The sequence below is a fragment of the Canis lupus genome, chromosome 7 (genome assembly GCF_003254725.2).
Source record: "Canis lupus dingo isolate Sandy chromosome 7, ASM325472v2, whole genome shotgun sequence".
NCBI classification, from domain to species: Eukaryota; Metazoa; Chordata; class Mammalia; order Carnivora; family Canidae; genus Canis; species Canis lupus.
The window spans coordinates 6,122,792-6,139,168 of record NC_064249.1 but is presented as its reverse complement, the minus strand read 5'-3'; the positions used below and the strand labels follow the sequence as shown (position 1 = coordinate 6,139,168).

Genomic DNA, 16,377 nt, shown 5'->3' with positions numbered 1-16,377 from the left:
TATAATCTATATTCACTGTAGGTAGTAGAATGGAGAGGACTAGAAACTGGAAAAGAAGGCCCTGCTTAAATCCATAACCCCATCATCTAGCTCTTCAAAAAAAAAAAAAAAAAAAAGAAAAGAAAAGAATCAGTGCACCTTCACTGAGTATTGGAACACTCACCCTTTTCACAGACTGGTACCGATGGCTCCCAGGTGCCTTGGGCATTACATCGGATTGCCTTACTGCCCTTCAGGGAGAAGCCAAACGTGCAAGCAAATACCACAGTGTCATTATAGGAATATTGCTCTTTCTGCCCCCATGATATTTGGCCTCTTAGAATCTGGGGAGGTGGACAGTGAACAGCAGAACTAGAAAGTTCACAGCGTGGGGCAGGAGCACTCCAGATCCCAATCTTCTGACTGTCGGCAGTACAATAGATAGTCTTCTCCCCCATAAGAATGAATCTCACTCCTTCCTCTGGGTCCGGGTTGCAGGTATAAATGACTATGCTTCCATATGGAACATTTCCTGAAGGGCTGCCTGTATGTCTTCCATTGAGAATAGAAGGAGGTGGCGGGCAAAGAATTTCTAGAGAAATTAGAGAGAAATGACAAGATTGCAGCTATACTGCAAAGAATACCTCAGATGTTGCTTGATACCGCTGTCCCATCCTAGGTTCAGGGACAGTTGATAACTTGCATCTGTAACATGCCTTGATGTACCAATCAAGGCAGCTATAGCAGTATATACATTTTTAAAAGCATGCTTTAGAACCTTATTCTTGACTATATCTACTGGGGTGATCCTCCTTTCTGTGCCATGCCTGGCTGGCAAGTCTACAGAGCTTTCAGAGAAAGAAAAGCCTAGGAACCCTGTTTCACTTGAGTAGGCAGGGTAAAGAGGTGGCCAAAGGATGCTTCAGTAGAGAACATATCCCTTTGAGATGTCTATGTGAGATTTTTGCTCTATAAGAATCTGTATAGTAATGACTAAACCAAAAGTTTTTAGTTAAGCTGAGAATTAAGGGTTCTGCTCAAGGACCAGGGAGCTAGCTGCAAACCACAGTGTTGCAACTTACCTTTGCATACTGGCATCTTGGTCCAAGAAGCCTGCTGTCCGGCAATTACACATCGACTGGAAGGTTGGCCTTGTAATCGATACCTGGAGACAGAGTGGGGTCATTCAGGACTATTAGGCAGTGGGTGTTGCAGAGCAACAGCCTCCACTTAAAATCCAAGATAAATTCACTTAATTGGGTGTACCAACCCCTTTCATAAGCATTATCTCTCCGAGACTTGCCATAAGCTGTCCCTGGATTCTCATAGAGGAGTCCTTGGCAGGTCACACTACGCACACATAAACCAAAGGAATTAGATCTCAAAGGCCCTCTTGACACTCACCCTTCATTACAGTCAAAGTTCAGAGTTGCACCAACCCGAAGACTTGGAGGGCCCTTTATCTGTCCATTGAGAAATGGTCCTGGAGGTTCACACTGTGCCTCTAAGGAAGTAAGCCAAAGATGAGCAAAGCATGGCAAATAACAGCCCAAATTCTTTTTTTTATTGTATTTACTTATTTATTATTTTACACAGAGAGAAAGCACATGCACATAAGGAGGGGGAGGGACTGAGGAGGAGGGAGAGAGGTGGAGAGAGGCAGAGAGAGGGAGAGAGAGAGAGGAAGAGATAGAGAGAGAGAGATAAGGTGAGAGAGAGAGAGAAAGAAAGAAAGAAAATCTCAAGTAGGCTCCACACTCAGCATGGAGCCCTATGTGGGGCTTGATCTTAGGATCCTAAGATCACGACTGGAGCCGAAATTAAGAGTCAGATGCCTAACTGATTCAGCCACCCAGGTGCCCCAGAATAGTCCAAATTCTTAAAATTGGTTGTAAATTGAGGTACCTTTACATGTGGGAATAACGGCATTCCACTTTCCTGAAGACAAACATCTAATAGTCTTTTCTCCAACAAGCAAGTAACCAGGTTCACAGCTGTAAGTCACAGATAATCCTGGGGCAAAGGATTCAACCATCTCCCCTGTGTGATATCCATTGGGGATCATCGGAAGTGGTGGACACTCCAGGGGGAAATCTTTACACACACACACACACACATTAGGAAAAAGGCCATCAGATGACACATCCTTCGCAATCTAGATTTTAACTTAATACATAGATCCAAGTATATGACATGTGATCCATAGTAAACAGTCAACATTAGTTTTCAACTCAGCCTTCCAGATAGGTGTGGCTTAAATGCATGTATTATGTACTACAAATGGTACATTATTTTTTATTTTTAGCTACATGAATCACATATACCTTGTGAAAAATTTCAGTTACCAAAAAAAGTTCATTTTCACCCATAATCTCCTCCTACCCATAACCTATTCTCTGCACCAAAAGTAGTATGTTATTATTTAGGGGGTCATCTTGCCAGACATTAGTAATATATCTTTTGGGGATCCTACATGTGATACACACATATACTCATAGTACAGTACATGTATGTAATGTACTTAATACATATTATTTTATGTTTTTTCTTTGCTTAATAATCTGTTTATATTTTTCCATGTCAATACATATAGATCCATCTAAATCTTTCACCCCATTCTATCTTAAGATCTTCCCTACTTCCAAGATTATATACCTAACTATAGATAGATTCATATTTTTCTAATGATTTGACATCAGAAGCCCAATTCAACTCAATTGATTTAGAATTGATCACGACTATTTTTTTATGAAGAAAACAACTAATTTTGATGGTATAGTCTTTGTCAAGTGCTGTCAGTCCCTGTAATCGTATAAATGAAGTTCAGCTTTAGGGTTCAACAACAACATAAACCAAGCCAAATGATAAGAAAATGAAGAATTTATAGTAGTCCCTATTTTCAAAGTCATTTGATCTGAAATGCTATGGCTTCATAGGTGACTTGGACAGCAGGGGACCTCTTCAGAAAATATTCATAGAGCCTACAGATAACAGGGCATCATTTCTGCCAGAATAGCCCAACGACTATTCAAAGATGAGTTTTAAATCCACTGGGTATATTTTGCTATTAAATCCCACATTTCTTCTCAGTTTAACAATAACTCAGATATACAGTTTAAAAACCATTGAATTTCCACATCCCAAACAACTATGATCCCCATCCTTGTGAGACTTATTCGATTCAGTTATTAGGTAGGTATGTTCAGTTACATTTTCCGATTAGTTTTTGCTCTATTGATGTTTGCTGAATGAACACTTATATCCCTCCAGGACTATGAAAAAAAAAAATCAAGAAACCATAATTTTCACCCTTTCTGGCCCTCCCACTCTTCCACATCCACACTGTTCTTCCTTCAGAATAAAAACTTGGTCTGCACAGAGATGGAAGGTCCCAGCCTCTCCACTTAGCTTTGTGTCTGTTTTTACTTACCACTCTCACAGGTCGGTAGTGGTGTTGGCCCCCAGGTTTTATTTGCTTGGCACCAAACAGATTTGTTTCCTTTCATGGTGAAGTTGGTATTACAGGTAAATGTTACTGAATCACCATGTCTGTATGGTGGTCTAGATCTTTTGTCTCTGTATCCTCCTGGTACTGTGGGCTCAGGGCAAACAGAGTATCTATTATAATATTCACATGTAGGAGGAGGTTTATCCCAGATTCCTCTCACTTGGTCTTTACTTATACAAAAAAGGAGTCTTTCTCCAATGAGACGGAAGGCGTTAAAACACTTGTACTTTACCGCAGTGTTAAGAGGTACGGGATCAGAAGAATGACCACTCCAACCATTTTTGATAGGAGGAGGAGGCTCACAACGAATCTCTGAAAAGCAGACAACGAAATATGTGGTCATACTAATTCTGAAAATGACAAGATTTACATTTAGATGAAAGGTCCAAATATAGGTCATGTCACTGTTTCAGAAACAGACTTAGAAATTTGTATAATTTATTTCTTACTCATAGTCCATGCTTATCCCCGACCTCCTAAGTTCTTACATTTCTCTCCATTTGCAGCAAACAAATCATCTGGTTTATAAACACTATCATAACCAAACAGTAACAATGAACCAATTTATTGCATAGTTTGGAGTCTCATCAATTTCATAGTGAATAAAAGGCAAACGGCACATGAAAATTATCTTAATAATATGTTAACCAATGCACTAATGAAATTTGGGCTCAACAGACCTGATTTCAAATCTCAATAGCTGTGTGACTAGGCAAGCCTCACCCTCTCTAAACCTCAATTTCTTAGTTGATAATATAATCCAAAGCTACTTCATAAGGTTACAAGAAGAATCCAGTGAGATTAAAGTACCTGAAATGACAAGTACAATACCTGGAACATACCAATTATTCAATGCCTGTTTCAAACCCACAACTGGGGCTGCAAGTGGTGAGAACATTCATCTTTAGATAGATGATGATGATGATGATGAAGATAGATAGATAGATAGAGTACCTGATACAATATATAGTTGATTAAACAAACTTCGTTTTGCTCTGCAAACTAGACCACATACAGGAGACTGGCATACGTATATTCAAAGCACACATATGAATAAGAAGTTATAATTGATAAATGTATGAGAATTCACCAAAAATCAAGGGACAAGATCCATAATTGATTATTTTTGTTTTCTACTCACGTTCACAGACAGGAAACTTATTATTCCAGAGTACGCTCATTCCTTCTGAGACACACTGACTAGAAGATTGGCCATTTAATCGGTACCTTAAACAATAAGGGGTAGCAAATCATCACCAGAACAAGTTGATTCTCAGCTGCATGGAATTAATCACCTCTCTCAAGTCTGCAGTATTAATGGCTTCTATTTTTTTTTAAATAATTTCTGGCTTAAGGAAAAAGTCCAAGGTTGAATCAGCTCAGCTATATAATGACTTCAGAGCAGGTAAAAACACAGGAAAAAATCCTAATGGCCATAGTCTCTTTTTGAAATCTCCCTTTCCTCTTTGGCATCCAAATGTCAAGATTCTTTTGACCATTTAGAAGGAAAAAATTGCAGTTCCTAATGAAGAAAATCTTTAATACCTTGTTACCTAAGATCATCCCAAAGAACCTCTCTTACTGAACCCCCATTACTCTCCATGATAGGAGCCTTAATTTCTGCCCCCAAATTTTGCCTTTTCACATGATGAAAGGACAATTCCTAGCTCCCTCTGAGCATGCACAATATACAGAATTGAAGAAAAATCAATAGGATTTGCTTCCTATTAGGATTATTAGTCATACAAGGTAAAGAAAATAAGAGAAAAAAATCAGAAAGAGAAAAAAACTTTAGCTATATTGCGAGATCATTTTTTGCAATGCTTAGCTATGGATCATGGGTCTCAATTCAAGCCCTTTCACCTCACACTCACCCCTTATCACAAACAAATGAAACCTCAGCCCCAAGCTGGAAATTAGGAGGAGCCACCACATGGCCATTGAGAAGCTGGTTTGGAATGGCATCACATGATTTTGCTAGGAAAAAAAGAGACAAGGCTGGCACATGAAGAGTCAGGAAATGGTTTCCTTAAGATGAAATAAAGCTTTAGGCACCTTCACATTTGGGGGCTGTGTGGCTCCAGGTTCCCAAGGATGTACACTGCATAGTGTTAGTCCCAAGGAGGGTATAGCCAGGGTCACAGCTGTAGGACACTTCCTGTCCAATTGTAAAGAATTCCTTATCCAAGTTGTTATAACTACCATGGTTGACATGTGGAGGTAGTAGACACCCTGAGAAAAGAACAGGACCAGAGGCCTTTTATTTCTGAAATAAGAACTTTCTCCTCTACAACCTAAGCAGAGGTGGAATGAAGGTGGTTTTGGCAACACTCCTAAGCATAAGGCAGAGACTCCTTTGGCTCGGATGGAGGTGGAGTGGAATTAATGTGCATTACTTTTTTTTAGATATGATGAACCATGAAACTCTGCTTTCCCTATCATGATCTATGCTGGGACACATAACACCCACTCATAATATTCCATTTAACTAAAAAAAATATATTAGTGGATATTCTCTCACTAATATTGTAGCCGAGGGAACCTAATTATTATAATAGATTTTTTACCATCAGAATCTACCTCTTTCTTCCTGCTGTCCCCAAACCAGGTTGATAACATTTCTAAAGCCTTGTGGGAGGGGCTCCCCATGTTGCCAGGTTTTTAGTAAGTCAGATGTTTCTTAGGAAGAGTAGGGGGAAAGGGGGAGTGGAGAAAAGGACTCAGTCTTAATTCTAGCCTTATTCCATAAGGGCCACATTTCTCACAATGAGAACATAAAACTTCAATGGTATTTTTAATCCAATTCTGACATCAGCCAATTTCCTCCATTGGCATGGCCAATAGGATTGAGAGCTTATTTTATTATTAACTAAAATTGAATCATATATATGTTTTGGAAAAAAAATCTCATCAGTGGCTGTTTTTCTTCTTCTTCTTCTTCTTCTTCGAAGTGTCTCCTAATCTGCCCTACTTTAATGCAGATCTTGCACTGTCCCAGAATATAGTAAATTTCCTACTTCTTCAACATTTGCATATTACTTTCAAAGTTTACTTACAAATTCTTTAACCAAGATACCCAACTAGCTATACTATCTTTCCCCTCCCTCCTCTATAAGTACCATGTATCTATTTCTCTAATGGTTTTGTTTCTAGATCCCCAAAGTTTCAACCCAACTCACCCTTAAAGCAACTTGGCAGTGGAGGATCCCATTTGCTGTTTGGCTGGCACCATACTATGTTGCTGCCTTTCATGGTAAAGCCAGGCTTACACCTAAATATCACAGTATCATTTAAAGAATATGAACGTCCAAATCCAGATTCTATAATTCCATTTTCAACTTCTGGAATTGGGCATTTGACTAGAGGAATACACTGTGGGGGAGGGCCACTCCAGATGCCAACTCTATTGTCTTTGCTGGTGCAATATATTGACTTCTCACCCAGGAGGTCAAACAGCTTTTTTCCATTCTGTCCAGCATGGCACTTATAAGTCACCACCATTCCATAGAAAAAGTCCTCTCTACTGCTGCTGTAAAAGTCCCCGTTGGAGATGGCTGGGGGTGGCTCACAAGGAATAGCTTTTGAGGGGTAGGTGGGAAAAGAAAGAAGGCATTTAAAAGTTAATACCTTCTGGGAATTTTGTCTTCTCTCTTGCAAACCAAACTTCAACTCAGCCAACAATTAACCCAGATTGTTGAAATTCTGTATCCTCATCTCAAAGAGGATTCTAAATAGGAAGTGTCAAGGTCAGAAGATTCATGGAACTGGCCTGACGAAAAGTAAAACTATGATCTGCTCACTATTCCTCCCACTCCCCACCCCAAAGTATAGATAAACTATTATGGGAAACACCTAGGATGGCCAACATTTTGCACAGAATAAAGATGCCAGAGTGTAATCTCATAGTATATTTTAAGCACTTATTCACTATGAAATAACTTATCATCAAAGAACAGTAATCAAAGGAAAGTGTGGTGGGATTGGGAGATACAGTAGAAGAGAAACTACAGCTCTGTGCCCAGAACTATCCAAACCAAGTGTAACTCTCCTGGGTACTTATTTTGATGTGTAGATGCTCATTTTCTCTGTAGCAGGGGACAAAAGGAATTACATAGGCATTAAAGGGATCATTTTACTCACATTCACAAAAAGGCATGTCTCTATCCCAGGTTACAGTATTGTCAGAGATAATGCATGTAGCAGATGAATCACCAATAAGTCGATATCTAAAGGCAAAGAGATGAGTGATCATCTCCTAGCTAGATGGACATTTTAGGAAAGCTTAGTTCCTTTTCTACTGAAAGAAGGGCAAGGGATAGAATATCATGCATGACAAGTAACGATGATCAACTAAGGACTCATGCAAAAAAATTCAACAATCCAAAGTCAAATAAAATTTGGCTCCTGTTCAGTAATGTTGGAGAATTTAAAATCAGAAGAAAAGTAGCCTAAATTTCTCTTCTAGTGGGTAATCTTGAAGAGTTGTCTCTAGAGCACATGAGGGTGGCAATTTTCTTCTTGTTCATCTATTTTTAAGGGTGGGTGGCAATTACCCGTATCTCTTTTAGAGAACTGATAGTTTCTGATTGAAACCCCTGTTCTAATACCTGTGTATTCCAGAGAGGTCTCCTGCCAACTCACCCTTTATCACAAGAATATGTGATTGTTGACCCAAACACGACACCCGTGGTTATGAGAACAGAGCCATGGAGAAGTTCTCCAGGACTCCTACATGATTTACCTATAATGGAGAACAAAACAAAACAGAATTTGGGACTGGGATTTGGGGGGGTTCTCTGTGTTTTATATTAAATACCAACCTGACTGGAGTTGCCAACTAGCCGACTTATACTTACTCAAGGACATTTTTGACATTTATAAGACTTCTATCTTCCAAAGGATCAATTTCAGGACATGATTTGGTCAAAGCATACACTGTATATTTCTGAGCATGGATGCAAACATTACTTGTGGTCAACCATAATTGATAATCTCTATTTCCCCTTTTTATATTCTGTCAGTTGATGGCATCATTTACCAAGACTGTGGCTTAAAGAAAAAAACCCTCATAGTCATTATTTCCCTTCTGTAACTCATACTCCACATCTACTATTCTTCATTCAAATGGTAACCAAATTTTAGGGACTAGATTCCAGAAATCTCTCTCCAAACCAGCTACTTAGTTATTGTAATAATCTCTGATTGGGTCATTAAATAACAAAATTTACCTAACTGTGGTCCCCATTTGGTCTAGTACATCTTCTATACCACTGCATACATTTTCTTTAAGAAGCGCAAATGTGGCCATGCCCCTCCACGCATTTAAAAACTTACAATGACTTACCATTATTTATTGGGGAAAAAATGCATGGCCCATCACAACTAAGCTTCAGTCCACTTAATTAACTACTATTCCCCATCATGAACCGTATACTCCAGCCACACTGAATTATTCTTTTTTTCCAAAGACCTCCTGTTCTTTTGTACCTCTAGGCTTTTTTTTTTAATTTTTATTTATTTATGATAGTCACACAGAGAGAAAGAGAGAGAGGCAGAGACACAGGCAGAGGGAGAAGCAGGCTCCATGCACCGGGAGCCCGACGTGGGATTCGATCCCGGGTCTCCAGAATCGCGCCCTAGGCCAAAGGCAAGTGCCAAACCGCTGCGCCACCCAGGGATCCCGTACCTCTAGGCTTTTGAATATGTTGTCTCTTCTGCCTGTAATGCCTAGATTTCCCTAGTTCTCCAACAGCATTATTTACTTCTCTATGGCCCCATAAAATTTTGTAAATAAAGAAATTACATCAGAGTACAGCATTTATTTAAAAGCCAATCATTACAGCTAGTATAGGAGTTCTTCAACGGCCTAGACTAGCTAATTCTTATGTGTATCCTCAGCCCTATCATCTAGCCTAATGCTTCATACCTAGTGGTTACTGGAAAATATTTCTTGAATGGGCTAAGAATGAAAGGACATGAGTGTTCTTTATATACTAATTTTTAATCTCACTCTAACACAGTATAGAGACCAGAGAACAAAGTTGTTGAGCTTACTAGATAAACAGGGCTGGCCAGCTGTGATGACTTAACTCTAATACCCAATGGTTTTAGGAATAAAAGAAACAAACAACAACAACAACAACAAGGAATAAAAGAAACACAAGGAACCCAGGAGCCCCCTTCCTTTGAGATTATTTACTAATTTGCTGGTCTTTTATCTTGAAAATAATAGGTTTGTTCATAGAGAGACAATGCTAGATCCAAAGATGCCCCTATTACAGATTACTCACGTTGACAGGGTTGCTGAACATCTGACCACTTGGAAGACTGTAGGCAGGTGACAGAGAATGACCCCTTGATATACCCAGGAAGGCATTCATATTCCCAAGATGTCCCAATTGCAAACTCAGACAGATCACTCTGAAGTTTAGGCTTAGCAAAAGGATACCTTGGCAGGAACTTACACTGACCTAGAGACAAAGACCACAGGAATATCAAAACTAGGAGAGCCTAAAACTTTTACTCTGCTTCTGTTCTGTCACCAATTATCCCAAGAACTTTGATCCTTAGAAATTAAACCTAAAATATGGCAATATTTTCTGGGACAAAGAACAGGTCTTGCAGTATGGGTGCATGTACAGAGATATAAGATCAGAAGTTCAAAGGCTTTTTAGGATAGACTTGGAGGAAGAACTGGAGAAAATAATTTTTTATAAAATTCCATAAAGACCCTGGAGTTGTTCCATCTTCTTACTCATTAAAAAAAAAACCCTCTAAGATACCATAAGTAACCTCTTCTGGGATAGCATAGGGAACTAAAGTACTAGACAAAAGGAACTAGACATTTTGAAACAATTCCCTGTGATTTTAAATAATAATATTATTATTACTATTAATGAAACAAATATTATCCTAGGAGATGGTTAAGAAACTGTAACATTCATATACTTGAGGATATACCTGGAAAAGTCATTTTTCTGGGTATTGAAAGAGAGCTCAAGTTTCAACTCCAGAATGGCAGTATATTTTAATGTCAAATTTACAAATCTCTTTCTTTTTCAAACAAGTTTGAGACAGGTACAGGTGAAAGTCAAAAAATAAACATGAACTAAATGAACAATGTCAAACACAGAACTCCCAAGGTTACAGCCAGACTCAACCTTCTTGTAGCCTGACACTTCTGTTGGAGAAGTCATAGACAGGATCTAAGAATAGCCATTACTGTTAGGACCCAGATATCATGGTAGGTCTTCTTCTATTTCTCTCCTCAACTCCTTTGGTTTTCTTCATTGACCCCCACAAATGTCTCCAAGTGTATACCTGTGCAAAACAGCAAGACTATAGGGAAGGTAAAGGTTTGACCTCAAAGAAGACCAACTTCACAATCTGAGCATTATTACTTGTACCAATTCATCCCAATCAAGTGATTTAATATGTAATTATATAATATAAATAAGGACAATACCAATAATTCACAAGCAGGAAGACTAATTAAACTTGTAATAATCAGTAGCAATGGTGTGGGCTATATTGGAACCAAGATCTAAAAGCAGCAAGAGCAGAAGGGTACTTTATAAGGTTATCATCTGAAGAGAAAGAGATAAGAATCATATTTTCTGGATGAGAAATAATGGGAAAATCTCATCCCTGATAAGACTTGAGACTCTATCTTTTGGGGACAATAATTCTTATTTGGAATGAATTGGCAAAACTCCAGGTCACAAGAATTTCCATCAATTGTGTGTTCTCTTCCATGTCAGAAAAAAGGAGGTTAGTCCATGAGCCATTAAGTAATAAAACTTTTCTATGGGTCATGGCTCTCTTCACATCACCCCACAATCAAAAGGAAAAATCAGAGTAGATCATGACTAGATCTAAAATAGAAGAAAGTGGCAAGACACTGACATATGCATTCTTTAAACAACGTTAAAAACTAAGGAGGCAAAGCAGTCTCTGGAGAACAAGGATACATTTAACTCTATTTGGGTCCAAGGGGCTTTACCTGGAATGGCTTAGAAATCGTTTGAAATGAATGAAGAATATATAAGATAATAAAAATAAAACTGAAAGGTCAGAAAGCAGATAGGAAGAAAAACTAATAATAGCTTATTTTAATAGTTTATTCTCATTCTCAATAATGAGAATGAGAATTATTATAATCAAATACCTTAACACTGAATTCCTGGCTATTTGATCATTTTTGAATGACAGTTATGCATACTAACCAAGGTACCGTCCCCCACATAGGAGATACACTGTGAACATTAGAAACTAGGTTCTCACCTTCCTGGAATTAATATTCCAATAGAGGGAGACAGGTAAATACCAATAAATAAATGGTATGTAAAGGAAATAAACAGTGATGTGTCAAATTGTAATGCACCAGGAGGAGGAGGAGGGGAGAGGAGGGCATATGACTTCAGTTGTGATGGTTGAGGAAGGCCTATGAAGAGGAGCCATTTGAGTTGTGACTGCAGAAGAGCCAATCAGGTAAAATGCTGAGTAAAAGCCTTTGAGATGGAAGCCTAATGGCAGGGATGGATTTGCTCTGCTTTAGGGACAGACGGAAGGCAAGTGTGGCTGGAATGTAGTGATCACAATAGGGGGATAGAAGATCCAGTTAGAAAGCTAGCAGGAGGGATCATATTAGACTTCTTAGGCCACAGTAATTTACCTTTTAAAAAGAATAGTCTGACAAGTGAGTGAAGAATGGACTGGATTTTTATTTTTAGTAGTAACCTTGCAGAGAGTAGCTTCAGGAGAATGTGGGGGAAAGAAGCCTGTTTGGAGCAGGTTAAGGAGATAAGGAGATGAGCATATTGAGCATATTAAATATGTTCATCCTTTCAGCAAAACATCTCATGAGAAGGGAGACAGGAAAATGGACTTCCACTGGGTCATGAGAAGACCCCTGAATACCCCCAATAAAGGATGCTCTGGAGCATATTTAACTGCTGGTAGGGATGATCCAACAGAGAGATACAAATGGGTGATACAAGACAAGATATATGCAGAAGTCAAGTCCCTGCACATGCAAGAGGGGATGGAATGGGACCATAATTCAGAAGGAGGAGTTGACTTTTGTTGGGAGAAAGGACATTTTTTCTATTGTTACAGGATGAAAAAGAACTTTCTCAATCAACTCCTCATTATATGCTAGTGTGAGGGATTCATCAGGCAATAAGACAGATAAAGAAAGACCTTGCTTTCATGGAACTTGTATTCCAATGAGAGAACAAACAGCAAAGTAAAAAAAAAAAAATAAAGTTTCATGTGATGATAGGTGCTCTGTGGAAAATAGAACACGGGTGTGTGATAGAGCGTGACCTGGGGTACAGACTACTTCCGATGAGAGTCAGAGAAGAATGGCCAGTGGAGGTGACACCTGAATGTCGAGGAGATGGGCAAGAGAGGATACGTAGGAAGGGCACATCAACAGAGGGAATCCCTAGTGCCAAGTTTTAAAAAACATGACTGTGTTCAAGGAACAGAGAGAAGACTAGTGTGGCTGGAGCAGAGGGCATGAGGGAGAACAGAGAATTTCAGAGAGACAGAGATGTATAGTCAAGGTTAAAGAGCACAGATTTTGTTCTCATGTGATGGGAAGCTCTTGACAGGTTTTAAGTAGGGTAGAGAAAGGATCTTGTCTCTGATGGAGGTAGATGACTGGTAAATAAGGAATTCCTATTTAGTGATTTTTTTTTCCTTAGTGTAGGATGAAATGAAGCTGGCAGTCTAGGCAAGAGCGAAATTTAAGAGTATAGGAAGTTAGAATCTGTTCATGGAAATAGACAAAAGGAGAAAAGTAGGAAAATGCTTAAAGAAGGGAATTTGTTTCCCATAGGACTTTGTTCATAGCAGAGTACCCTATAGACACTTGCTTCAAAATCTTCCAGAGTATTTGTTAAACTCAGCTTCCTGGGCCACATCCCAAACCAGTGAATCTCTGAAGAATGAGACGGAACCCAGGAACCTGCATTTTATTTTTAAAAAATGCACTTCAATTTCTCAAAAAAAATTAAAAATAGAACCACCAAATAATCCAGCAGTTCCATCTCTGGGAAGATATTGAAAGGAAATGGAAACACTAACTCAAAGAGAACTGTACCCCCATGTTCATTGCAGCATTATTTGCAAGACATGGAAACTACCTAAGTGTCCATCAGTACATGAATGGATAAAGAAGTTGTGGTAATAGAATATGATTCAGCCATTAAAAATGACAAAATCCTACCATTGGTGACAACAACATGGATGGACCTTGAAGGCACTCTGGTGAATGGGATAATTTACACATGGAAAGACACATACTGTGTGATGATCTCACTTCTATGTGGAATCTAAAACAGTAAGCAAACAAAACCAAAAAAGAAAAAAGAAAAAAAGAAAACCACACCAAATCCATAAAGAAAGAGATGAGTCTGTGACTGCCAGAAGTGTGCTGGTGGGAGGGCAAATTGTAGGAAAGTGGTTAAAAGGTACAAACTTCTAGTCATAAGACCAATTAGTACTAGGATATAATGTTCACCCTGGTGCCTCTGGTGAATACTCCTGTATTATACGTAGGAAAGTTAAGAGAAGAGATCCAAAGCATTCTCATCACAAGAGAATTTTCTCTTTTGATTGCATCTAAATGAGATGATGCATGTTAACTATACCTAATCATTTCACAGTATATGTAAATGACACCATCATGGTGTATATTAGATATATAGCAATATAGGACAATTATTTCTCAATAAAACTGGAAAAATGAATAAATTTTGTAAAAGGTACTTCAAGAGTTTGTTAAACATGTTCCAGGTCAGGAACTGGCCAAGAGTCCAGGGATGGTCTAGCAGAAGCAAAAGTCAGGAGAGGTGTACTGGGCAAAGTATGAGCAAAGGACATGGGGGGTGGGGGGGATAGTCAGGCAAGAAGGTGAATCGTGCATTCATGATTGGAGGCAATGGGGAATTGGGATGTTAAGATGGGATCCAACTACAAAAAGCTTGGAAGGCTGAAGACATTTGATTTTTTTTTTTTTTAATCCCACAGGCAGTAGGAAGCAAAAGAGTGGAGTAATGAAAAACCATATTTTAAACTTTTGGTTTTCACCATTAGCAAGTTAAAGGCTGGTATCAAGAGTGACCTTTAAGAGACGAGGTTGTGACACAGGTAATCATAATGCTCACGATTAGAATATTGGTGTAAGAATGCTACGGCAAAAGACAGAAGCACATTAGCTGGAACAGCTGACAAGCAGACCCGGGCATCCACGTGTCCGGAATTCAATGACCAGAGGATGAGCGCTGCACGCTTGTGCTGAGAGGCGCTGGCAGGGCTGGGCAAGAGCCTGATTTTCAATTGATAACATCAGCTCTAAAACGTGGAAACGGAATGCTGATTCAGGTCTGGAGCTGTGCCAGGCAGAGAGGATGGAGAAATTTGTGAACCTGCACTTGTTCCAAAGGAGTGAAATCGGGAGGTAAGGGAGATGAAGATGCTGGTCCAGGGAAAAATGTTCAGCTCCGGGTCAGGAGAGATCTGGATGGGAGGAAGCAAAGTGTAATAGAACCAAAGTACCCAGTGGCCCCTTAACAAGCCGAGGTGATTATACTTAAATGTGGGCTCCGCAAAAACGAATCTAAACAGTAGTCTTATGACTAATACTTAGTAGTCACAAGTAACACCTAAGGCTCATTTGCCTAAATTCATCTCATATTCATAAGGTGGTAGTGCCGCTTTCCGCCAGCTCCACCTCACAGAGGAGAAACCAAGGGTCAGGGGGCTGGAAGACTTGCCAAGAGTCACCCAGTTACTGAGGTCTGCTGACCGTAAACTTCTCAACTAGGAATTCACTGTACCCTGGAGATAATTGGAAAGTCAGATCCATGTTGTGGCCAAGAGACTCTAACCTTAACAAACTACTCTGCTTCTCTAAAATCAAGCCAATCTGGGGGTGGGTGGAGATGGGGGCAGGGCTGTTAATAAACGTTGAAGGAGATCTTCTGGAGCCCTTACCGTTAAAGATCAACAACACGACCACGACCGTAGTTCTAATTCACAGACCAACTTTTCTCAATAGCTCCGGGTGTTTTATCATCTAGAATCTCTTTACCAGCATCACATCAAAGTGCAAAAAACCCTGAGAACCGCGCCTGGGAACCGGGCGTGATTCTTATTCGGGGGAAGGCAGCGGGAGGCCTCTGCACACCTCGCAGGTGGGTGTGGGTTCCCGGGGCAGCCCTAGCGCTTGCAGACCTCGGGGAGGGTGGGGAGCACCTGCCGGCGCCCCGGGCGCAGATGGAGCGGCCCCGGCCCCCCGAGCAGCGAGTGCGCACGTTCAGGACCAGGAAATCGTGCTGGTGGGGGGCCGGGGGGGGTGTCCCCCAGAGCAATTGGGGGGCTGTAAAGCATCCGGCACCGACCCCACCTTCTCGCTTATTCGCTCCGCTTGGCACAGAGGCCGGCCCTGCCCCAGACGCGTCCCTACCTCCGTGCTCCGCGAGGACCCCCGGCGCGATGAGAGCCAAGGAGACGCAGAGCAGGCCGGCGGAGCCCATGCCCGTGCAGCCCGCAGCGCCGCACGACCGGCTGCAGCAGGCGGCAGCTGCGCCCCGCACCGGGAGGGGCCTTAAATAGAGTCCGGCACCACGTGCCGGCTGGGCGCGCACACCTGCGGCGGCCCGGGGGCGGGCCGGGGGGCGGGGGGCGGGGGGGCCGGGACCCGGTCCTTGGCTCAGGCTCCAGCCCTGGGGCTGCGGCTTCCCGACTCCTTCCCCCGCGCCAGGCAGTGCATCCAGGCCTGCCTCTCTGCAGAAATGAAACGGGTTTCACAAACTAGTCCTCACTCCTCTTACTAATGTGTAATGCCCTCTTTATTCTATTCTATTCTATTCTATTCTATT

General features: G+C 40.7%; 1 protein-coding gene across 4 annotated transcripts in view; it reads right to left on the bottom strand.

Annotated features, from left to right (window-relative positions):
- The window catches only part of LOC112648316 (complement receptor type 2-like), a 152,762-nt gene extending 136,667 nt beyond the window's left edge, over positions 1–16,095 (bottom strand). For 3 of the 4 annotated variants that reach the window (XM_049112053.1, XM_025429767.3, XM_025429768.3), the window contains exons 1-13: positions 15,963–16,095; positions 9,778–9,957; positions 8,129–8,228; positions 7,628–7,713; positions 6,667–7,065; positions 5,543–5,719; positions 5,362–5,464; positions 4,629–4,714; positions 3,410–3,799; positions 1,885–2,073; positions 1,384–1,483; positions 1,062–1,144; positions 164–571 (exon numbers count right to left, since the gene is read on the bottom strand). In XM_049112053.1, the coding sequence (XP_048968010.1) occupies positions 164–571; positions 1,062–1,144; positions 1,384–1,483; positions 1,885–2,073; positions 3,410–3,799; positions 4,629–4,714; positions 5,362–5,464; positions 5,543–5,719; positions 6,667–7,065; positions 7,628–7,713; positions 8,129–8,228; positions 9,778–9,957; positions 15,963–16,032 (2,371 nt within the window). In that variant the 5' untranslated portion in view covers positions 16,033–16,095. The remainder of the gene's footprint in view (positions 1–163; positions 572–1,061; positions 1,145–1,383; positions 1,484–1,884; positions 2,074–3,409; positions 3,800–4,628; positions 4,715–5,361; positions 5,465–5,542; positions 5,720–6,666; positions 7,066–7,627; positions 7,714–8,128; positions 8,229–9,777; positions 9,958–15,962) is intronic. The other variant, XM_025429769.3, reaches the window with a different exon arrangement.
- Positions 16,096–16,377: the final 282 nt, after the last annotated feature.